We start from the raw sequence: 24,018 nt of genomic DNA on the forward strand, positions 1-24,018 counted from the left end.
TGGGGATGTGGCAAAAGCGGTAGCGCGCTCTCCTGGCATGCGTGCGGCCTGGGTTCGATCCTCAGCACCACATAAAAACAAAGATGTTGTGGCCGCCAAAAACTAAAAAAAAATAAATATTTAAAAAATTAAATAAATAAATAAACTAAGCATGGTGGTACACACTTGTAATCCCAGTGACTCGGGAAACTGAGGCAGGAGGATCTCAAGTTCAGGCCAGCCTCAGCAATTCAGCAAGGTTAACTTAGGGAGATGCTGTCTCAAAAAAAAAAAAAAAAAAAAAAAACACATTAAAAGGGCTGGGATTGTAGCTCAGTGGTATACATCCCTGGGTTTAATCGCCAGTCCAAAAAGAATACATAATCTTCATTACTTCTTCTGGTAGCCCTGACTCAAAAAATTTTGGTTTTTTTTTCCCCATTGTCTGAATGGTGTGAATCTATGAAATGGACTTAGTTGTTGAATCACAGATGAATACTTCATCTCTCCCTCATTTTAACAGTTTGACTTTTTTATTGTGCAAAATTTATTGAATGAGATGTAGCATTTTTAGTTGCAGTGAGGTCTGGCCTTCTGCAAGCCCTTGACCAGGGAGACCTTTGTATGCTTGTTGGATAGGATGCTAGTTCTCAAAGTCTACCTCGGGAGTTCAGAAGAATATGGGATAGCAGTTAAGGGTGGGATTGCCATCTCAACTCCAATTCCTGTCGCTTAGGCAAGCCTCCTACCTGTGCCTTTCAGCAGTCATTGAGTTCTTAGCCATCTAGCTATTCATGGCATTTCATCACAGCTCTAACTTGGGGGGTGTGAGTGAGTGGCACAGTAGGGCTGGGGAGAAGGACCACTTAGCTGTGGTACACTTCAATGCTGGTTGTAGTCTTGCAGCAGTCCTGGCTGAGCAGCAGTACCAGTGCCAAGCGGGATTTAACTTTAATTCTTTCTTTGTATAGGTGAAGGCCCATGGTCCTGGCCTTAAAGGTGGTCTTGTGGGCAAGCCTGCCGAGTTCACCATTGACACTAAAGGAGCTGGAACTGGAGGTTTGGGCCTAACAGTGGAAGGTCCTTGTGAGGCCAAAATTGAATGCTCTGACAATGGTGATGGGACCTGCTCTGTCTCTTACCTTCCCACAAAACCTGGGGAATACTTCGTCAACATTCTCTTTGAAGAAGTCCACATACCTGGGTCTCCCTTCAAAGCCGACATTGAAATGCCATTTGACCCCTCTAAGGTTGTGGCATCAGGACCAGGTCTCGAGCTCGGGAAAGTGGGTGAAGTTGGGCTTCTTAGCGTTGACTGTTCGGAAGCAGGTCCTGGGACACTGGGCATGGAAGCCATCTCAGACTCAGGAACAAAAGCGGAAGTCTGCATTCAGAACAACAAAGACGGCACCTACGCGGTGACCTATGTGCCGCTAACAGCTGGCATGTACACACTGACCATGAAGTATGGTGGGGAGCTTGTGCCACACTTTCCTGCCCAGGTCAAGGTGGAGCCCGCTGTGGACACTAGCAGGGTCAAAGTCTTCGGGCCAGGAATAGAAGGAAAAGGTGGGTTTTATTTTTAAATAAGGGAAAGGCTGGAACTTAAGGGCTACCAGAGGCTCACAGGCTACCAGCCCCCTAGACTTTTAGGGGCCAGGTGAGGTGTAAGAGGACATGTACCTGTGGCCTCTGCTTCAGAGAATGATTGTGGGGAAACCTGGATGAAGTGGGGAGCACATTGCTTTTCCAGAGGCTGCTTTGCTGCCCACCCCTGTTTCTGTTTCCCCGTGGGAAATGGGGTCCAGCATTGTCAGCAGATTTTCCAAATTTTTTTGTGGCAAAGCCAGAAATATTGATTTTTTTTTTTGGTTCAATATTAGAAACAACTTATTTCATTGTCAACACTTCATTGAAAAAAATAGTTTAAATGTGATGCTGGCTAACACCACACATGCTGCAGACAGCAGGTCCGCCTGTATTCTTTAACTTGTCCTAGAACCCCACCTCTGTGTATGCAGGTCCCTAAAAGGGGTTGTGTTGTCACAGACCAAGACTATCCTGAAAGAGGAAAAGGGGTTAATAGTCCCGATTTTGAGAGTAAAGAAACCAGTTGTCTGCTGTCATTGAAGTTAGACTTAATTCTAGTGTTTTGGGGTTTGCTATTGGGTGCAAGGTGTTTTTTGGGACATTCTTGTCTGTGTTGTTGCTCTGCAGATGTGTTTAGAGAAGCCACCACTGACTTCACTGTTGACTCAAGGCCCCTGACCCAGGTAGGGGGTGACCACATCAAGGCCCACATTGCCAACCCTTCAGGAGCCTCCACTGAGTGCTTTGTCACAGACAATGCTGATGGGACCTATCAAGTGGAGTATACACCCTTTGAGAAAGGTAAGATTTGCTTTTCTTGGATGTGACCCTTAATCAAAGCCATGCTGACCCCTGACCTATGTGCTGGACCCATCTCAGGAGATGCATGTATAAACTGAAAAGGAATGTGAAACCTCTCTCCCCAGTAGGCTACCTGCCTGCTCAGTGCCTGGCTTGCTAGTCTTTTTGTATAACAGGTAGGCTGGGGCTTAGCCTCAGCCTCACCTGAGCAGGTATGGGGTGATGTCAAGGTATGTTGTTCATTTGTGCTATTTTTTTGTAGGTGCATATCGGGTTTCCTGTAGTCTATTGGTTAATAGCTAGATGGAGTTTTCTTGAATTAGGATAATATACTTGAATTATGACTTGAATATAGATATATTGATACTTGCTTGGGGTAGCATGGGTGTGTTACGTCAAGTAAATTGCATTAATAATTTGCTTTTTTTAAAAAAAAAAAAAAAGAACCCATCTATACCAAAATTATTGTTTTTTTCAACCTACTCTTTTCACATGACATAGACTTGAATGACAGATAAAACCCTTAAGTACAATATCACTTTCCACAAATAAGTGAACTTTATGCAAATATTTATTTCTGTTTGTTGTTTTGAACAGGTCTCCATGTAGTGGAGGTGACATATGACGATGTACCCATCCCAAACAGTCCTTTCAAAGTAGCTGTAACTGAAGGCTGTCAGCCATCACGGGTCCAAGCCCAAGGTCCTGGATTGAAAGAGGCATTTACCAACAAACCTAATGTCTTCACTGTTGTTACCAGGTAGGCAGGGCCCTGGGCTCCATGTATTAAGTCTGTAAAAGGAATAGTCCTATGTAATTTAACTGCTTTAAAAAAGTTTAAGGGCTGTACCCTACAGATGTGTTATGGTCTACCATCATATGTTGAAATGCATTTTTGTAACATGTTAGTCATTTTCTTTTATAGAGACTATGTTGTAGAGAAAGACCAATTGTAGTGCCTAATAAAAACCAAAAAACAAACAAAAAAACTTCTAAGCAAACTAGGACTAGAGAGAAGCGTCTTATTCTGATAATGCAGAAGTGTATAGCCAACCTTATATATAAAGGAATAATTAGAAATATTCCTATTAAAATGGACCACAAAGAAGGCTGGGGGTTGGGTCGCTCAGTGGTAGAGCACATGCTTAGCATGCACAATGCTTTGGGTTCAGTCCCTTGGGTGGAGTGGGCACGTATCTACATTGTATTTGCATTGTTAGCCAATGCAACTTGATAAGAAAAACAAATGAAGGAAGCATTGGAAAGGAGAGGTCAAGGCTGTATTTATATTAGACTGTTGAGAAATACCCTGGGAGAGAGGTGTTGACATGTTTGCAGAATGAGGATGGCTCAATGAAATAGTTACTTATTATAAATGGATTTTAAAATGAATTCTGGCAATAAACAGACTAGCATGGACTGTAAACATTTCACTTTTTTCTCTACTCTTTTCTCAGAGGGGCAGGAATCGGTGGGCTTGGCATAACTGTTGAGGGACCATCAGAATCGAAGATAAACTGCAGAGACAACAAAGATGGCAGCTGCAGTGCTGAGTACATCCCCTTTGCCCCAGGGGATTATGATGTTAACATCACTTATGGAGGAGCCCACATCCCTGGTAAGCTATGCAGTGGACAGGAGTCCAAACACTAACTGATTTTGGGTGAAAATAAGTTTGATTTTGCTTATTTCTTTTAAATAGGAAAAAAAAAATCTGATATTTGTGGTAGCTGTAGAGGGGGACTTTTCCCTTTTCAGGATAGAGCCCCACCCCAGGAACCCAGGAATAGGAAGAACCTCAGTGGCTCATATAGTTTTCTCAATAACCTGGCATGATGCTGAGAGGGAAATGGGCAGGCTGAACACCCCACTTATGGCTTTCTGGATTGATTCCCAGGAAGCTTGAGTCACCACACACTTCCCTGATTCTGTCCCCTCTTTCTCTCTTACCATGTACAAATGTGCATACACAGTCACAGTCACTCTCTCACACATATTGATCAGAAAGTATTGGCATTGAACACAAATTAATTCTACTCACATGTCCATATGAAATGTCAAAGGGACAAGTTTTTCCTCAAATTTGTGCTTGCACTCATTCAATAGAGATTTTAAAGATTATCAGGGTATTTCAGCCTCTGCCTCCTACCCCTAATACTATCTATTGTTTTTGCAACTGAAACTTGTAATAATTGGTACAAAGAAGAATGGAACTAGGTGACAAGATAAAGTTACAGGAGTTTTGGAGTTTTGAGAGAGTTGAGCATCAAGAGAGAGGACATGGTGACTTAATTAGGTGGGTGATAAGCATCTGGTTGTGGCAGCATTAGAGCTCCTTTTGACTCTTGGGAAAGTGCTAGGTACCATCAGCCTTGGAATTCCCCTACAGAAATGGATGAGCATTCAGGCTCTGGTGGCTGACCCATGAGCTTACTACTAGAAAACAGAAAAAAGACTCATTTTGGGTATTCCCATTAGATGTTAATGATGTCTGCATTCATTTTCTCCTGAACCCCAGAACTCTATCTCAAGCAAAGACATTTAGTTAAGTGATGGTTGTAGTCTTAGTGTTAAGCTATGTAGCTAAGGTAACTCCAAAGGCACTGAAAGATTTGGTGACCTGCTAGCTTCTAATTGCTTTCGTGGGAATTCTGGGTGGTTAAATATGAGCCCACTTTTTCCTAGAGATACAAACCTCTAGTGGGATTTTGTTTATTTGTTTTTTTGTCAGTGCTAGGGATAGAACCCAGAACCTCGTGCATGCTAGGCAAGCATTCTACCACTGAGCTCCCTACTCAGCCCTCTAGTGGGGTTTTGAACAAAGTATCCTGTCATGCTCATAATGGCTTATTTGTTTCCTGTGGTGGACCAGCTGTGGTCTGTTGGTGACTGCCAAGACCACCAGGTTGACTAGGATTCAGAGTGTGTCAGGAGGAAGGGCTGCCATGATTGATTGATGTGTGCCTGAGGCAGGGACCAGGGGACTGATGGCAGACTTCCATCTTGAAATTAAGATTTTTACCTTTGTGTGTTGCTTCATACCTGCTCTCATGCTGATTCTCTGATGACTTAGAGAGTGGCCTCAGAGGTAGTCCTTGGCCACCCCCCCTTGTCATTGAAGTCCTCATCTACTATGAAATGAAGCTCCAATTTCTTTCCCTAAACCACAGCATGGAGGGCTGTGCTCATCTTTGCTGGGGTCAGCCATTATTTCATTTACTTGAAGAACTAGATGCCATTGAAACTCTGCTATGTTGTTAGAAAACCAGGGTCTTGGTTCATTGTGTGGTCTTTGTTATTTACCACCCCTAGATCTATAGATAAACTTTCTAGGATGTAAGACAGAGAGACTTTGGATTCCATGGCTGTTAGACATCTGGTAATTGTCAGGTGTCATGGGAAACATAAGAACTCTACACATGCCAAGGAGTTCATGGAGCTTGGCAAGGGACTTGGCAGCTTAAAGCCTGGTACTGAGGACACTGGGGCTTCTGTTTCTGGGGAGGTCCCTGTCCTTAGGGAGTTACATTAAGATTCCTGCCCCAGACCTTATTCCTCTGTTTAGTGCTTTTCTTATAAACTCTGATCTTCCTGCATTCTCCATATTTTACTGGTCTTTAAAATTGATACTGTGGTAGGAGTCAGAGGCCCTCAGGTTTGCTCTTGGGGTCAGCCATGCAGCAGGTCCATCCAGAAATCTCAATTGTTCAGGGAACCAAGAAGGCTGTGTGTGTTTGGGGGATGCTGGCTGTGTTGGAGGGATGGAATGAAGGAACCATTTGTGGGAGAGGAGGTTGGATATAGTCTTCAAGGCCTGCCTGTCCTCCCATCACCCAGCCTCCTCCTTCAGTTCCTCCAGCAGCCTGTCTTCCCCTCACCTCTAGGCTTCTGCACAAGCTGGTCCCTCTGCTGGTCCATCTACTTCCCCTGGGTGATAGCTGCTCTTTCTTCTGTCTCAACTCAGATGTTACTGGAAGGTTTCCTCTGGTCTCCTAAGACAAGGTTCAATGTCTCCTAAGTGTTTCACCTGATACCCCTTCCCACATATGTTATGTAGGATATTAGAGTGACATGCTCACAACTTGCCCTGACTTGCAGGCTCCTTAAGGGTTGTTAGCCACTGAGTAGACACCTGGCACAGTGTCTACATGTAGTAGGTGCTCCATGGCCATTGATTGGGCACATGGGTAAGCACAGCAAGGCAGGGGGAGCTTATAGAGGCCTATTAAAATTGAGGTCCCTCATGTGATTCTGTGTGTGCATAGATGGGTCTCCAATTGCAGATACTCAAAATCCCATGACCTGTTTTCCAGGTAGCCCCTTCAGGGTTCCTGTGAAGGATGTTGTGGACCCCAGCAAGGTCAAAATTGCTGGCCCTGGGCTGGGCTCTGGCGTCCGAGCCCGCATCCCACAGTCCTTCACTGTGGACAGCAGCAAAGCTGGCCTGGCCCCATTGGAAGTGAGGGTCTTGGGCCCCCGAGGTAAGTATGTGTCCTGCCTCCCTGCCAACATCACTTATCTGGGTGGGGACAGCCATGACCCAGAACAGGTATTTGCTTTCAAATATGATCATGAACTTAAGATTATTATTGCTGATAATCTAGCTAAACTGTAAAAGATCCTGCTTAAAAGTAGGCAGGCCTGTTATTTCTTTAGAAGTCTGTCTTCCCCCATCCCCTTAACGACATGGCCTTAAATTTCTTTCTTTCTTTCTTTCTTTTTTTTTTTTTTTTTTTTTTGATACTAGGGATTGAATTCAGGGACACTTGACCACTGAGCCATATCCACAGCCCTATTTTACATTTTATTTACAGACAGAGTCTCACGGAGTTGCTTAGCGCCTCACTTTTGCTGAGGCTGGCTTTGAACTCCTTCCTCAGCCTCCCGAGCTGCCAGGATTACAGGTGTGCACCATTGTGCCTGGCTCTTAAATTTCTTTTAATAATTTCACTTGTTAGAGTAGCTAGTTGAAGCAAGTAGTATATGGGCTCTCATGTAAAATTACTGTGATTGCCACAAGCAACTCAGTGAGACCTTGTCTCTAAATAAAAGTCCCTCGTACCAAAAAAAGAAAGAAAGAAAGAAAAAAAAAATGTTGCCACTTCTTCATTATCTACTTCAGCATTTATGAGGTGTCTAAGGGGGAAGTCCAGATGTATGGAAGGGGTGAGATTTGAAGGCAGTAATTCTCTTTGAGATGCCTCCATGCTCATGTAGAAAATTCCAGAATCTCTGAGAGTGCTAGCTCTGTGGTATTGTGTGGTTCAGCCTCTAGGAGAGGAAAGATGGTCTTTTGGGGAATGGGGTGGATGTTTTTTGTTTTTTTTTCCCCCCCCACTGGCCTGCCCTGTTTGCAGTCTAGAATTTAGGATTGGTGTGGCAAGCAGGGTATTTGGGGACAAAACCCCAAACTATGTTGAAACATGACTTTTTGGGTAAGTGACCGCATTCACATTCCCTCTTTTGGCATTTAAAATGTGCCTTTATTCTCATACACAATTCTTAAATAATCTGGATTTTTCCCTGTTCTGTGTTCTTGGCTTCCAGGAGTTTCAAATAGGGGGTTCCTTCTTTGAAGAGGAACCTTCTCCTTAATGGGGTTCAGCAGGAGGTTAGGCCCTTTGAAGCTCAGGGCAGAAGTGGTTTGGGGGAAATGAGGTCATGGGACTGGACTCCAATTCTGTGAAGTTACTGAGCTTTAAGACGTGCGTGCATGCATGTGTTTGTGTGAAAGTTTTACTTAGATATCTTCTTTTATCATGGAGAACTCTCAAGTAACAGCCTTTTAATTTTAGCTGATGAGATGGATTCCCAGTCATGGCGCAGCCCCTTGAAAGCCATTTCAGAGTTCTTTAAAGGTGACCCGAAGGGTGACTTTATGGAGACAGGTTTGCATTTTTCCATTGGGCTGCTGCTTTAAATTATGTAACCTAAATTCTTCTTGCTGGCCTTGCCTCTAAAGTTGGCTTGTAGCTGCCTCACCTGCTTTATTTAATGAGCATGCTATGCTTTGATTAGTCTACCCTGCCATTGACCGATCTTGACTCTCATGTTAAGGACTGCAATCTGGAATCTATCAACACAGTGCATGCCTTGATTATGCTTTAACGTGATCTCTAAGCATCCCCTACAGACATCACATTGAAGGTCTCCTCATCCCATGAGATTGACACCCTCACCTGCCCTGTACCTACATCCCAGCATGCTAGCATTTTATAGTGGTCTTTGCTCAAAAATGATCACAGATCTTGACTGGCCATCCCATTGGTTAACTTTTGCTGTTCAGGGTTCTGGACTTTTGGGCACTTTCTCAGCTACAGAGTAAAAATTGCCACATCCCAAGCATGCCTAACCAGCTTGAAAGGATATAGCATGTCCACAACATGTGCCTTCACCATACGCCCTCCAGCAGCAAGCACAGGCAGTCTCCTTAATTATACTCTAGGGCAGACTGAGTGTACTTTAGCCAACCCCAAAAGCTAAAGGTGTCTCTTGGGGTCATTTCTGCAACCATGAATTGGGGATCCTGTGATTTCTTAGGCCTATGATTATGGCCTGCTTGCCTTTATGTTACTCATCAGTGGAAACCAATAGCTCTTGAGGATAAATGTGATGCTGTTTCAGACGCAGCCAAGGGTGAAGTGAATTGGAGGCCAAGCAGTCACTCTGACCTCTCATCTCTGTCCTCAGGTCTGGTGGAGCCAGTGAATGTGGTGGATAATGGGGATGGCACACACACGGTGACCTATACCCCATCGCAGGAGGGGCCTTACATGGTCTCAGTTAAATATGCTGATGAAGAGATCCCACGAAGGTAAGTGCCTCTCACCTGAGGCATGGATCTAAACCAGCCTCAAGCCCACCCAGCTGCAGGATTGGCTAGCATTGCTGTGGTAGCCCCACCCACCCACTTACCCATTCATCCAATCAGCAGATTTTATCCTGAACCTGTGTTTTCCACACACATTATACACTAGTTTGTTATTTGCAGTTCCCATTCTGCTGTCCTGCCTTTACTTTTATCCATCTTTAGTTTAAAAGCAAGCTGAAATTAAGAAGATAGGGAATTTTGAAAAAACAAGGAATATATTAGTTTACCAGAAGCTCCCATTTGGTAACTGTTCAAATGGTTTTCTCATTAAGACAAAGGTCTTTACCATTTAATTTGAGAGTCTGGTTGACAGTAAACATTCTCAGAAAGATGTTGGGTTGCAGCTTTGTTCCTTGTTTATATCAAAACAAAAAATGTGTAAGTTCTTTAGCTCTGGAATAACATCAAAAATTTTTTTAATCATGCCCCTTAAAATGGAAGACTTACCTCTAACCTTAATATATACATTTTATATGGAGATCAAAACATAGCTAGCTCTAGCTGTGTAGATATTCATTATTTATGAATTACATTTGCATATTGCTTTACTTGTCGATTGTGTACCATGTAAAGCATACTAAATATAGAACAAGAATAAATATCATTGTAGAATGAGATAAAATATTAAAGACTGGTATTCTTTCCATTTTGGTTACCATTGTCTTAGCATAATAAAAGTATTAAATGGGTTTAACCCCGAGTTTCCCAAACTAATTTGGGAGCCTGTCTTCCCTAAACTATTTATATTCCATGAAATGAACTCAGGGCAAGGCTGGTCTGGCATATGATGGCTACTATCTCATAATTCTAAATTTCTACTGGACTTAAGCCACTTTGATTAAACTCATTTTCTTATCTCCTATAGAAATACTCTTGTCAGTCCTAGTCTGGCTGTGTAAGAGAGGTCAGATGTGGCTGGACTGACCCATATGCTTACTGACTAGGGTATTTGTCTATCAAGTCCCTTTAAGGTCAAGGTTCTTCCCACATATGATGCCAGCAAAGTGACTGCCAGTGGCCCTGGCCTCAGTTCCTATGGGGTGCCCGCCAGTCTGCCCGTGGAGTTTGCTATCGACGCCAGAGATGCTGGGGAAGGCCTGCTTGCTGTCCAGATAACGGTAACCTTGAACTGTTTTTTTGAGCCAAACCTTATTAGTAAGACCTAATTTTCTCGCCAAGGATAAGAACAAGGGTTTTCATAACTAAAACCAGAACTGATGCAATTATTTGTTAGATTTTTCCAAGAGTCACTGTATGTGTGGGAGAATAAGCATGCTCACCTGAGAGGCTTTATTTATTTATTTATTTATTTATTTATTTAGGTGGTGCTGGGGACTGAACCCAGGGCCTTCTGTATGTGAGGCAAGCACTCTCCCAACTGAGCTATATCCCCATCCCAACCTGAGAGGTTTCACTCTGGGTGTCACTTTGTAGTAAATCTCCTGTATTTTCATGTTACATCTCTGTTTTTATTTTTTAAATGTTTTAAATTACCTATTGGATCATTTGGGACTACTTTCTGCTATATATCCCAGTAATCCCCCAAATAAGTATGGCTTCAACATAAGATCATCCTCTCTTGGTAAAGAAGCCAGGTGGTAAGCCACTGAGGTATTCTATGGCTCTCCAAGGGAACCAGCTCCATCTCTGTGCTCCTCTGTCCTAGTGTGTGGCTTCTGTCTTTAAGTTCTCCTCATGCCCATGAGACTGTCAGTGCTCTGGCCATCAGATCTACATGGCAGGCCAGGAGGAGGAAAAAGGGAAGATGGAGAAGTGGGGCGCTCTTCCAACTCAGTCAGCTATCTTAAGCAGCCCTGTCAGAAGACTTCCAGCCTGTCTCATTTGGTAGAAGTTAACCATGAATCACATGGCCATGTGTGGTACCAAGGATGCCAAGACATGGAGCTTTGTATTTTGGGGGCTATGTACCTCGCCAAGAATGAGGGAGTCCTATTAGTAAAGGACACAGGGAAAGTAGATGTAGCAGCATGTGAGCAGGAGATTCTCCCCTTACCTCTGCATTTCATGCATTTGGAGCTAAAACATTATTTGTTTACTTAACAGATCATTGTGGTTTGATCTGTGACCCTGTCCTCTGCCTACCAACACAGCAGAACAAGATTATGTTAAGCCATCACTTCTGTCTCCTCCCACTAAAAGCACGAATCAATGAGCAAGATATGTCAAGAATTTCCATGAACTTGCTCTACCTGTTGGAAGCAACATCCTGAGTAGCATATCTCTTTTATCCACAGGACCAAGAAGGAAAACCCAAAAGAGCCACTGTCCACGACAATAAAGATGGCACATATGCTGTCACCTACATCCCTGACAAGACTGGACGCTATATGATTGGGGTCACCTATGGGGGGGATGACATCCCGCTTTCTCCTTACCGCATCCGAGCCATGCAGTCGGGTGACGCCAGCAAGTGCCTGGCCACGGGTGAGTGCAGGGTAACATTAGGGCCAGGAGGGTGGATTGTGGAGTCAGAAAGCTAGGTTCTAGCCCTTCTCCACCACTTAATAGCTGTGTTATCTGGGCGAGTTGCTCAATCTCTCTGAGCTTCAATCATACATAGATTGAAGATCTCTTTGGGGAACGTTCAGGTTCAAGAAGTCCTTGCATGGGTCAGAGACTGTTCCACAGGATTTGCAAAAATTAGATGAGGGTGAGGCATGAAAAATGCTGAGCCCAGTGCCAGGTTCATGGGAGCTATTTATTATATCACTTTTGAAGTGGCTATATTTGTTGAGGTCTCAACTATGATGGTGACTCCCATGAGAAGCTGCAATTTTCTGCCTTCATGAGTAGATGGTTGAGTTATTTAAGATTCAGGAGCATTTCAGTTCAGCATCAGAGAAACACATGAAAGGATCTAGGGTTTTCCTTTCAGGAATTCTCCATGGATAACTGAGCCTCACTGTTCCTTCAATTTCTTAGGTATGAATAGTTGACTGTCATGGGCCTTTCAATTTGTAAGAATAGCTTCTGCAGCTCAGGGTTGCTCCTCTAGCAGATTTCAAAACATGAAATAGATTTGCTTCTCTTGGGCCTGGGTTTTTTTTAATCTTTCATCTTACTCTGGCTTTTAGGTCAGGGTTGTCAACTGCTCCTCTTGGTCCTTTTTGTCTTACTCATTGCAAAAATTAAGAAATTTTGAAATGTTGGCCAGATTGCCGCCCCCGTTCCTGTAGTGACCCCTGACCCTAAAAGGGCATGTTAATGTGGGAAGGGGGTTTCCTTTTTGCTTTCCAGACTCTGTTTCCTCCCCTAGCACAACCAGAGTCCTGAGCAAAATACTCTCCTCGACAGTGTGGTTCCTGTTGGCCATATCTCTTGGTCTGTCCTTCATGGCCTTCCACAGATTGGCTCCAGTCTTCTCCTCTACCTACCCTCTGTGCAAATGTTCTTACCACTCCCTGATGCGCCTAAACTTCATGCTCATTTTTGCTGATGTGTTTTAGTTCACACTTCTCTGTACTTTCTGATTTTATATAGATCCTGGGTAAAGGAGTGCCATAAGTCAGAGAAAGAGACTGGCTATTGTTTGGAAAGAGGTTACTAAAAAAATGCCTATCCTTCAGAGTTGAACCATTTTTTTCTTTTTTGGGGGAGTGAGGGGGAAGATTGCCCTCTATCAATGTGGCAACTCTGAGATGTAAATTCTTAGAACCTTTGAATAGCTGGGAGGTGGAACACTTATCAGAAGAACGATTGATTATTTTATCTATGACTCAGTCCCTGCTCAGCCATTTCCATGGCAGATAGAGCTGTCATTCTTAGCACTGGCCCACATCTGTCTTGTTAGACTATGAGCATCTGAGAGGAGGGACTGTGTCTTGTTTCCCTTTGTATGGGCCTGGCTCTTAAGAGCATGCCTAGTGTGTTTGCTGATGATAGTCGACCTTCATCTCCATACCCTTGGACGTGAGCAAACCAGGCTGTTTCCTTTGGAGCTGAGGGGGACTCAGAGCTGACAGTTGCTCTTATTTATGAAGGATGGGTGGGATACTCCTTAAGCGGCACCCGCCCCCTCCGAAAAGGGAGAGTCCCATGTGGCAGCAGTTAAATGCCTAATATTTACAGCTTCAAGCAGCACAAATGTGTATGATTTGTTTTTGGGCCTCTGGAGCATGTGTCCCTGTTCATGCTTCTATTATCTTCTCCTGAACCTTTCCGCAGGTCCTGGCATTGCCCCCACTGTGAAAACTGGCGAGGAAGTGGGCTTTGTGGTGGACGCCAAGACTGCTGGGAAAGGGAAAGTGACCTGCACAATTCTCACCCCAGATGGTACTGAGGCTGAGGCTGATGTCATTGAAAATGAGGATGGCACCTATGACATTTTCTATACAGCCGCCAAGCCCGGCACTTATGTGATCTATGTGCGCTTTGGTGGTGTTGATATTCCAAATAGCCCCTTCACTGTCATGGTAAGTAAAATTCCTTCTCCAGAGTGTGCTCTTTTTAGCAGATACAGTAACAGCAGCCATTTGTTGAGCCCTGACTAGGATATCCTCTTCCACAGAGTCACGAGCTCATAGAGCCCTAGCATAATCTCCAGAATCATAGAGACCCTTTAGCTCTAAGGGTTTTGGGGGAATCTCATCAGCCACCAAAGTATCTATCATGCAGAGGAACTTGGACAAAGCCCTGGCCTAAGCCCAGTTCAAAAAGAAATACTCTCTTGAAAAATACACTTTTATAAAACAGAAAGGAAAACATGACAGTTTTCTCTCTGCTAGTTCTTCCTGTGTCTTCCTGCCTACCTCCATGGTTGGAGAAGAGAGAGTCCTGAGGCTTTTCGGTTTGCAGATTTGATTCTCTTATCTCAGGACTGAAAAGTACCTGCAGTTGTTTTTAGGGAAGATTCACACTTTACATATGAGAGGGGAAACACCTTGTCTTTTTTTTTTTTTTTTAATAGTTGTAGATGGACAGCATGCCTTTGTCTTATTTATTTATTTTTTATGTGGTGCTGAAGATCGAACCCAGAGCTTCTCAGATACTAGGCAAGCGCTCTGCCACTGAGCTATGGCCCCAGCCCAACACTTTGTCTTTTGAAGCAAGGAACATCTGGGATAGAAAGGAACCAGCATGTGAGCATCTGGGCTAACTCATAACTAGAGACTTTAATTTTCAGTTTTTTGGTTGAAATAATCAAATCTTCCTCTAGTTAGGTTATTCCACCAGGAGTGGGGATAGAACTTTAGGAGAATTACCTTATGTAACCCTCAGGACCAAGCCTGTTGGCCCTTTTACAAATGAGGTGTGCCTGGTCTAGACAGATCCCAGGTGCCATCCAGTCTCCCTCCCTATGCCCTTTGATGCAAGGAGCAGCCTCCATCCTCCACAGGTTCATAGGCCCCTGATGACCTGGCCCTGCCCACAGCCTGCAAAGTGCTTTGTAATTATTTCATGTTGTGCAGCGATGGAGAAGGACATAAAGGTTCCATTCCAAACAGAAGCCTGAGGATTTTCTTCCAAACAGTCTATAATCTATTATAGCTTTTTTTCTTTTCCCTTGACATTTGTATGTGTGTAAACATCATGCCAGAGGTCTGGAGGCTTTTTTCTATCTCAAGTATGTAAACACTTGTCAGCTTTGGATGTTGTCCATTGGGAGTGTTTTTCCCCTGCAGGGAAAAAAGCAGTGTAGCTCAAAAGTGTGTATCCTTATTATACAGAAGAGTCCCATTGTAGTTTTAAGAATATGGATGTTTTTATTTTATTTTATTTTATTTTTTTGTCCCTAGTGAGTTTTATGTTGTTAGAATTGGATGGAAGAGCAGCCTCCAAGTGGAGGTCATGGCTCTGCTGGTACAGTGGCCTGGGGATAAGAGACTCCAGATTGATAAGGTCAGAGTGAGAAAATCAGGGTGTAAAACATTGGGAATCATCTTAGCAGGTGAACCAGAGAGGCTGAAGTTGAGGCTTTTAACTTGGTTAGAATAAATGTCCCCTGATCCTTTAGTAAACAGGCAAGGATACTTTGTGGATGTTCACTACCCCCTGACCACTGCTGAAGGTAGAAATGCATGATCCCTCATGGTACCTGGTTTGGTACTTTATTCTCCCATTTCACACTTTCCCTAAACATTTCTAAATGAATTGACTTCCACTGGATAAGTTTTCTGCCTTCCCTTAGAGGGTTAAAGGCAAAAGGACATGGGCACCTGGCACTGCATTGGTAGTGTATATCTCAAGGACACCTGCAAGCTGATTCAGTTAGGTTCATCACATACATGGCCCATGACATCATGGATGAGCAGTTTTACTGCCTGTCACTGTTGAGAAGTCCTAGATCAAAGACCATAGTCTAACCCTTGGAAGATCTTTCTCCTGGCCAATGTAGTCCTGCATTCACCCCAGCTTGAACAGGCCCTGCAAGGCCTGTTCCTAAACTAGCAGCTCACAAGGCCTGCAAACAGAGCCCTTCTTGCATATACCACAGCACATAAAAAGAGCTAACCTGAGCACAAGGCCCCTGTAGAAGAAGCCTTTGCTGCTTGTTATGACAAAAGAAAGATGTTGAGGGGCTGCCTCCACATTGGGTCAGTTAGATCAGAAGCATGAAGTCTTGAGATTTTTAAAAAATGAATTTATACCAATGACTTGAGGCTGAGACAGGAGGATCATAAGTTCAAGCTGGCCTTGGCAACATAGCAAGAACCTTAGCAATTTAGGAGACCCTGTCCCCCCAAAATAAAAAGGACTGGGGATATAGCTCAGTGGTAAAGTGCCCCTGGCTTAAATCTCTGGTACCCTAAAAAAAAAAAAAAAAAAACCCTAAAGATATTTATCAAGTAAAAAGACCACTTTCTTGACCCCATGCTTCAGAGAGGACTGGTATCAGTTTTTCTCTGCTTATACAACAGATACCTCAGTTTTGTGCGTGGGATCATAACATATGTTATTTTACAACTTGCTTTCTTTTTTCAATATGCCATAGATACCTTTTCACATTAATTAATCAATTTCAGTGCTTCTTCAGAATGTTCACTCAGTGTTCCCTTGGACAGTCTTATCACAATTTATTTGACCAAAGTATCTTACTGATGGATATTAGGTTGCTTCATTCTTTCACAAGTGGCTCCTAGTAGAACTCCCTGTGCACATCAGTCATCTATGGTGTCTCCTGCCAGCATAGGCCTGCTAGAATTGGGATTGGGGGTTAAAGGACATGTACATTTGACAATTAAAAAGAGAACACCAACTTGTCCTCTAAAAGGTAGTATGAATGTATCCTCCTGCTAGAGGAAGCCCCTTCCTGCTGTACCAGGTGGAGCAGTGGGGAGGAGGCAGCTCCCAGGTTGTATCATTTGTTGAGTTACAATATCCCTCCAATGTGATTCCCAACTAATCTCCATTTGCCACTGACCAGGCCACGGATGGGGAAGTCACAGCCATGGAGGAGGCACCGGTAAATGCATGTCCCCCTGGATTCAGGCCCTGGGTACACCTTTGTTTTTGTTTTTTCTTTTTCCTTTTGTATTTCTGTGTTTACTCAACCTTCATTTCAGAAAAGCTGCCACCTGCTTCTCGGGATTGCTTAAGCCCTCTGGGTGTCCTGGTCATTGGTGTGTTCCTCCTACTGATCAGTCCATCATGATGATCCTGCTTTTTCTATAAGATCCACCTTTGTGTCAGCGTCCATGCTCCATGAATCGCCAGCCATCATGTCTGTGATCCCTCTTGGTGCAGTTTGTCTTCGTGTTTAAAGAGCAAGGTGGACAGTTCTCTGCAGGCCTCTTGCTGGCTCAGAGCTGCCACTTGCCCATTTGTTTTCTGTTCAGGGGCACAGCCACCTGCTGCTATTCTCTGGCACATAAAATGCACCTTCCTTTCCAGGCCACAAGCAACTAAACCTCTCCAGGTGGAGCCTCTTGGGACTTAGACATTGCTGTGTCTTACTTTTCCACTTTCTCATGGGCTCTGCTGGGAATTTTACAAGCAGGCTGCTGAGTGAATTTCTAGCTATTCATCAATGGGACTTCTCCAATCCTTCAAGTTCTGCTCTGGGCCCTTTGGTTAGTTAGACACAGTGCATAGGCAGCCATATCCCCAAGCTTGGCCTCACTGACTTGCAGAATTCCCAGCAGCTCTGCTCCCTATAGCTTCATTAGCTCATTTTGTTGCCCACTTGACCAGGTGATCACTGCTTCCTGTTTTTAGGTAACTGAAGAGGCGTATGTCCCAGTGAGTGACATGAATGGACTGGGATTTAAGCCTTTTGACTTGGTCATTCCATTTGCTGTCAGGAAAGGAGAAATCACAGGTAAGCCCTTCTTTGCATTGGGAGCCGAGAATGGTATTGGGGAGATACCACTATCCCACAGACCTAGGATCCTTAACCCAGTGCCCCTGGTACTTGCTCTGGGGCATAGTCCTGTATTACTTTCTTAAGAGAGCCTGTGATTCCCTCTAGGTTTAGAATTGCTGTTTTAGATACCTCCTGACTGTTAGGTTCCTGTTTCCCCTTTTCTTTCTGCCTTTTTTTTTAAAAATATTTTTTAGTGTTGACAGACCTTTATTTTATTCATTTATTTATATGCGGTGCTGAGAATTGAACCTAGTGCTTCACACATGTGAGGCAAGCTGTCTACCACTGAGCCACAACCCCAGCCCCTCTGCCTTTTCTTATTTGTCCACTTTTCCAAATGCAGTTGATGCTGAGGTTGGGTATACAAGAGTTACTTTCTCTCCTTGCCCCTTTCTAATGCCAGCTTCTCTTTGAGTAAATGTTCTATTTATCCTGCTGGTTTTGTGGTCCTCTCAAGTCCTATTTGAGCTTCTAATTTGCCAGTTGTAGAAACCCTTTACTTATGAGTTGCCTGCTGCATTTTGTGGAAGCCAACGGGAACCAAAAAAAAGCAAAATAGGTCTCCATTTTCCATCTGTGGGACTTGGATGTTTTAGGCAGCATCAGTCTTCTTGGGTCTGAAAACCTGTGTTTTGAGGACGTTTCTGTGTTGCGCTCAGCTTCTTGGAGAAAGTCACCATGAGCCCATTACCCTGTGTCCCTGTGCTCCACAGGAGAGGTCCACATGCCTTCTGGGAAGACAGCCACACCTGAGATTGTGGACAACAAAGATGGAACAGTAACCGTCAGATATGCCCCCACTGAGGTCGGGCTCCACGAGATGCACATCAAATACATGGGCAGCCACATCCCTGGTAAGTGGGATTCAGCAGCGTGGCCAGCAAAACCAGCAGGACTCTACGATTCAAGGACCTGAAAAACTGGGGGGCTGGCAGACGTTCCAGGCAGGCCGTGCAATAAATGGTTCTCAGTGGCAGGCTTAGGGAATGCAGCCTTGGCATCCCTGTGAAACCAGGAAGCCTAGGATCCCAGCACATCCAGCCAGTTTCCCAAAGAGATGATGCAGCTCTGCCTCCTGGGTCTCAGTGCAAGCCTTCAGGCCTGTGGTTGTTTGTCTTTGTTGCTACATGATGGAATATGACCAGAGGTCAAGCTGGGAGAAAAATGTGAGGCACAGTGAGGGACTTTCCAGCCTGGCCTGCAGAACCCTGTGTGGTGTGGGGTTTGGGGCAGGGTCAGAGCAGGGACAGAAGGGTGGACAGCCTTGACAAGGAAAGCCAGCTCAAGTTTCGTGGCCATCAAACAACATAGTGCTAGTCTTTTTCTTTTCTTTTTTCTTTTGTCTTTGTTCAAATATTTTTTTAGTCTCATTTTTTGAGTAAGTAGCATATTCATCACATGGTTTAAAAACAAAAGCCATGTGGAGAACTGTTCCCCGCCCACCCACTCATTTCTTCCATCTACCCTCTTCTTAAATATATTAGTGATTTCTTATGCTCGATTTCAGGATATTTTAAGAAATGGATTAGGCACCCCCACCTCCCCATAAACATAAATAGTAGCATCTGTACACATTTATCTATCTTTGCTCTTTTCATCTCTCATATGGACCTTCACCCTGTTTGGATGAGCCATTATATATGTGACCAATTTCCTTTCAGAGGGCGTTTCTGGTTCCACATTTTAGCTGTCACCAGTCTTTTTACATCCATCTTCTCACATTTTTCACTGGGTACCTGTGGGAGTTAGGCCTTAGAGGTGTGGGACACAGGTGCTGTCTTCTGTGGGTTGGCTATATCTTGCCAAATTGCCCTTCCTGGGGGCTACTCCATCCATACCCCCACCAGCAGTGGAGGAGAGCGCTTGCCTCTTCACAGCATGGACAGGGAAATGTGCTTTCAGATTTTTGGATCTTTGTGAGTATGAAGTTGAGGAAAGCAGTATCTCAGAGTTGCTTTATTTGCATTTCTCTTGTGAACCAGATCGAGCAACTGTCCATACATTTGAGTGCTGTTCATATTTCTTTTGCTGTGAACTGAACATTTCTATCCTTGGTCTATTTTTCTATTTGGTTACTGGCCTTTGTCATATTGATTTTGGAGTACAATGTAAATATTAGAGAAATTAGCCCTTCATGATAGCAGTTGCTAATACTTGTCTGAGTTTCGCATTTCCTTTTGTTTATGTTGGTATGTATGCATGATATTTAAAGAACAAATGTATTATCTACATCTATTTAAATATTCTAGAGATACAGATGGTAGAGAGAGTAAGAAAATGTCTTTCTCACATTGCCTTTCTACTCCCTGCCTGGGTAAATCAGGTGTTTCTCTGTATTCCTGCTAACATGCATACAGTTGTGTTCTGTTCTGTTTTTGAAAGAAAGACAAATTGGTATTAATATTATATAGCCACTTTTTCTCTTTTTAACACAACCTACTATGGATAATCTCTCAAGTTAGAACACAAAAATCTCTCTCTTGTTTATTTTTAAATGGCCAGCGAATAGACCTATTTTTCCTGTATCGTTGGACACTGGGGTCTTTTCCTGATTTGCATGTGAACACTGTAGGAATTAAAGTGTTCTTTGCATAGGGCTGGGAATGAATCCCCACTGTGGGATCCATTACTATCTCCCTAGATCAATAAGGACTTCCATTTTGAATGGCACAGGCAAATGGCCTTCCAAAAAAGACTTTTCCAGACCTTTCCCTCTAGTAGTAGATCATTTCCTCTCATACAGTGCAGTGATTCCTCCACTTTAGCCACTGGCCCCCAACCCCAGTCTGGAGTAGCCCTGGGGACTGTTTTTCTCTTGTAATTGAGTGGAGGAATGATACTCATTTGACCCCCTCAGAGTCCTAATATGGTGAAGCAAGGCATCTCCTTTTATCTTCCACCTCTCCTCAGGAACCTGCCTGTGGTTGGGTGAACTAACATTAAAATACCTGTCATCTGAGTGCTCGTTTATCATCTAATGAATTCTAATTTTGTGTTTTTCTTTGGCAAACCCAGAGAGCCCTCTCCAGTTCTATGTGAACTATCCCAACAGTGGGAGCGTTTCTGCATATGGTCCAGGCCTGGTGTATGGAGTAGCTAACAAAACGGCCACCTTCACGATTGTCACCGAGGACGCAGGAGAAGGTACTGGGTGGTTTAATGTTTATGTGCTTCTGGCCTTCCATTTGGGGAGTTAAGTGGACATGATTCCAGGGAAGCTTTTTTAAATGAAATTATTACCAGGTACTGTGGCACACACCTGTAGTCTCAACACTGGGAGGTTGAGAGGGGAGGATTACTTGAACCCAGGAATTTGAGACCAGCCTGAGCAATGTAGCAAGACTTTGTCTCCAAAAAAAAAGAAAATATTGAGTAGTAATATTTGCATTATCTTTTCCTCTCACATAGATCTATGTATCCTTTAGGTCGACTCTGTCTTCTACCTATTACAGAATTTCTTTTTCTGGGGACAGAATCGATGGCTTTGAGCATGCTAACCAAGCACTCTACCTACCACTGAGCTATATGCCCAGTGTTCCAATACAGAAATTTTTGAAGTCCTGTGTTCCAATTAAAATCAAATTTGTACTATGAAATATTTTATATGACTCACCTGGAATTAACGTGCTTTTGTTGAAGATGTTCTTCTTGTCCTTTTTGCACATGTATCCACAGATCCTCCTGTAAGTTTTTTTAGCAACTCATTCTAGTTAAAGCTCTGTGCCCATGTCCCTTGTATTTCCTAACCTGTGGTTCTAGTGGATTTCTATGATGGTGTCTAGCTAACAGGGATAGAATGTGTCTGGCACCACCCTGTATGTGTTACTGACCTACAGGGCTCCATGTCATTCTTGTCCCACCTGTCCTGAAGAGTTAGGGGTTACTAGAGAGAACCCAAGGCAGACAATGGGGTGTCTGCCCAGTGAGCTTTTCCCTCTTGTAAATTGCTTCTTTGTTACCTAGGCCCCTTGTACAGCACACACATGGAATATGTCAGCCTGTTGTCCCTGGCATCAGGGTTGCCCTGGCTAAGTTGTCCCTGTGGAGACAAGGAAAGTCTCTTAACTGCCCTCCCTCCCTGGTTCACTCATAGGTGGTCTCGATTTGGCTATTGAGGGACCCTCGAAGGCAGAAATCAGCTGCATTGACAACAAAGATGGGACGTGCACCGTGACCTACCTGCCTACACTGCCAGGCGACTATAGCATTCTGGTCAAGTACAATGACAAGCACATTCCTGGCAGCCCCTTCACAGCCAAGATCACAGGTGGGTTCCCTGGTTTGCTAGGGTTGTCCTCATGGGACGATATACCTGCCTCAGACAGCCATTCTCTCTGCATGAGACCAGGGGTGGCAAGCTGTATCTGTCTGAATTTAGGTTTCATAGAGACTCTTTGGAGGAGCATCCATGGTGTAAGTCCACCTTCAGGCAGGCTAAATTCTTCTCTTCACTGATAACTTAGGGAAAACCAAAAGCTACCATTTCGAGGATGATTATTTTACACCAGTATAACTTCATCATGCAAAGAACAAGCCCTCAGAGAGAGGCATGCAGATAATACAGCATGAGTACAATAGCTCAGAGAAGTCCAGCATCACTACCAGGCAGGTTTTCTGTTCTCCATTTTATAGATGAGAAAACCATGGCTTGGTAAGGTAGTAGCTTAGTTGAGTTCTCGTGTGGGTATTCTAAGATTCAGGATAAGTTATCCTATTCCAAAGCCCATGTTCCTAACCTCTGTTCCACCTGCTGGGTTTGGTTCTAATTTTCAGTGGGTTATAAGGAAAAAAAAACACAAGTTGAGGTTCATGTCCCCGTGGTGTTTCGACCTGTCTGAAGCAGCCAGTAGCCCTCTGTGGACCATGATCAGTGCGTCCCTGAGAAATGCCAAGCCATGGCAACAGGTGGGAAGTGCCTTCCATTTCCATTCAAAAAGTGGCCTATGAGGATCCACATCCCCAGCTCCTGCCAGCTCCTAGTCTTCCCTTGAACCAGGCATGAGTACCAATCATTCTTTGTTGGTCCTGTATGCTCATGGTCAGAGCCACATTTTGTCACTTAACTGGGTATTTAATTCTTACCTGTTAATCTGTCAGTGGCATTTGGAGTGAGGGCTTCCATGCAGCCACATGTAACAGGATCCTTGTTGGGGCTGTTTCCCAGATGACAGCAGGCGTTGCTCCCAGGTGAAGTTGGGCTCAGCTGCTGACTTCCTACTTGACATCAGTGAGACTGACCTCAGCACACTGACAGCCAGCATTAAGGCACCATCTGGTCGTGATGAGCCCTGTCTCCTGAAGAGGCTGCCCAATAACCACATCGGTGAGTGCCTTCCAGGTGGTGAGCTTGGACTCATGGCTGGGGGATGGGCTCCTGAGGTGCTTTCTTGGTGGCACATTGGAGTGTGTGTGACATGGTAAACTTGTTGGGTCACATGCATGAAGAAAGTCTTCGTTCTGATATTGACACCCTTGAATATTCTGGGTTGTTGTAAATTTAGGAAGGAAATTGTCAATTACAATTTTGAGAATATGACATTCCCACTTCTCCACTTTCTTTCCTCCATCTCCTTCTTTCCTCTTACATACCTCAATGTATGTTTTGGTCCAGGCATCTCCTTCATTCCCCGGGAGGTGGGTGAACACCTGGTCAGTATCAAGAAGAATGGCAACCATGTGGCCAACAGCCCCGTGTCCATTATGGTGGTCCAATCGGAGATTGGTGATGCACGCCGAGCCAAAGTCTACGGCCGAGGCCTGTCAGAGGGCCGGACTTTTGAGATGTCTGACTTCATTGTGGATACAAGAGATGCAGGTCTGTGGCATGTTTCCAGGGGAAATACCCAGAACTTATAGGAAATGGCTTCTTTTTCTCAATCTGCTTCATCTTCATCCTACCAACTCCCTTTTCTCTCTGAATAGTCTTCAAACTCAGAGAGGTCCTTGAGGGTCCTTTTACCTACATAATCATTTAAACCTCATGACCATGGGGAGAGAACATATTTGTTTTATAAATAAAGAAACTAAGGCTCACGGGCTTATAGTTATATTTGCTCCTGAGATTTGAATCTAGATCCACAACAACTCACAGACCCGTGTTTTGTTGCCTATACTGCCCTCACTTTGTTCTTCTCATGGTGAGTCTCCTGGCCTTATCCTAAGTGAAGAATGCTGGGCCAGGTGGCCAAGGTAGTATTCTCCTGACTGGTTTCATGGACATAGTAGATGTTCATGAGGAAGGAGTCCTCTGGATAAAGCCTTGTTCAGCAGTTTAGTCACTGTGTGACTTCTCAGAGGCTTTTAAACTGTTCTCCTGTCCCAGGCTCTCCAAATAGGGCTACTATTACTTTCTGCTATCTAGAAATAGTTTGCACTTCAGGGGTTAGATGTCCCTTCTTTAGTCAGTGGGCTCCCACTTGTCAGAGAGTTGCTGTCATAATGGCTGGAGGCTGCT

General features: G+C 44.1%; 1 protein-coding gene across 3 annotated transcripts in view; it reads left to right on the plus strand.

Annotated features, from left to right (window-relative positions):
- The window catches only part of Flnb (filamin B), a 150,631-nt gene that overhangs the window by 108,686 nt on the left and 17,927 nt on the right, over positions 1-24,018 (plus strand). The window contains exons 21-37 of one of the 3 annotated variants that reach the window (XM_026388558.2): positions 951-1,548; positions 2,197-2,370; positions 2,968-3,130; positions 3,828-3,988; positions 6,684-6,851; positions 8,166-8,258; positions 9,061-9,184; positions 10,203-10,359; positions 11,497-11,686; positions 13,427-13,674; positions 16,626-16,697; positions 17,417-17,519; positions 18,278-18,418; positions 20,580-20,708; positions 21,658-21,831; positions 22,729-22,887; positions 23,176-23,379. In XM_026388558.2, the coding sequence (XP_026244343.2) occupies positions 951-1,548; positions 2,197-2,370; positions 2,968-3,130; positions 3,828-3,988; positions 6,684-6,851; positions 8,166-8,258; positions 9,061-9,184; positions 10,203-10,359; positions 11,497-11,686; positions 13,427-13,674; positions 16,626-16,697; positions 17,417-17,519; positions 18,278-18,418; positions 20,580-20,708; positions 21,658-21,831; positions 22,729-22,887; positions 23,176-23,379 (3,058 nt within the window). The remainder of the gene's footprint in view (positions 1-950; positions 1,549-2,196; positions 2,371-2,967; positions 3,131-3,827; positions 3,989-6,683; positions 6,852-8,165; positions 8,259-9,060; positions 9,185-10,202; positions 10,360-11,496; positions 11,687-13,426; positions 13,675-16,625; positions 16,698-17,416; positions 17,520-18,277; positions 18,419-20,579; positions 20,709-21,657; positions 21,832-22,728; positions 22,888-23,175; positions 23,380-24,018) is intronic. The other 2 variants (XM_026388556.2, XM_026388557.2) reach the window with 2 other exon arrangements.

This window comes from Urocitellus parryii, chromosome 3, assembly GCF_045843805.1.
Source record: "Urocitellus parryii isolate mUroPar1 chromosome 3, mUroPar1.hap1, whole genome shotgun sequence".
Classification (NCBI taxonomy): Eukaryota; Metazoa; Chordata; class Mammalia; order Rodentia; family Sciuridae; genus Urocitellus; species Urocitellus parryii.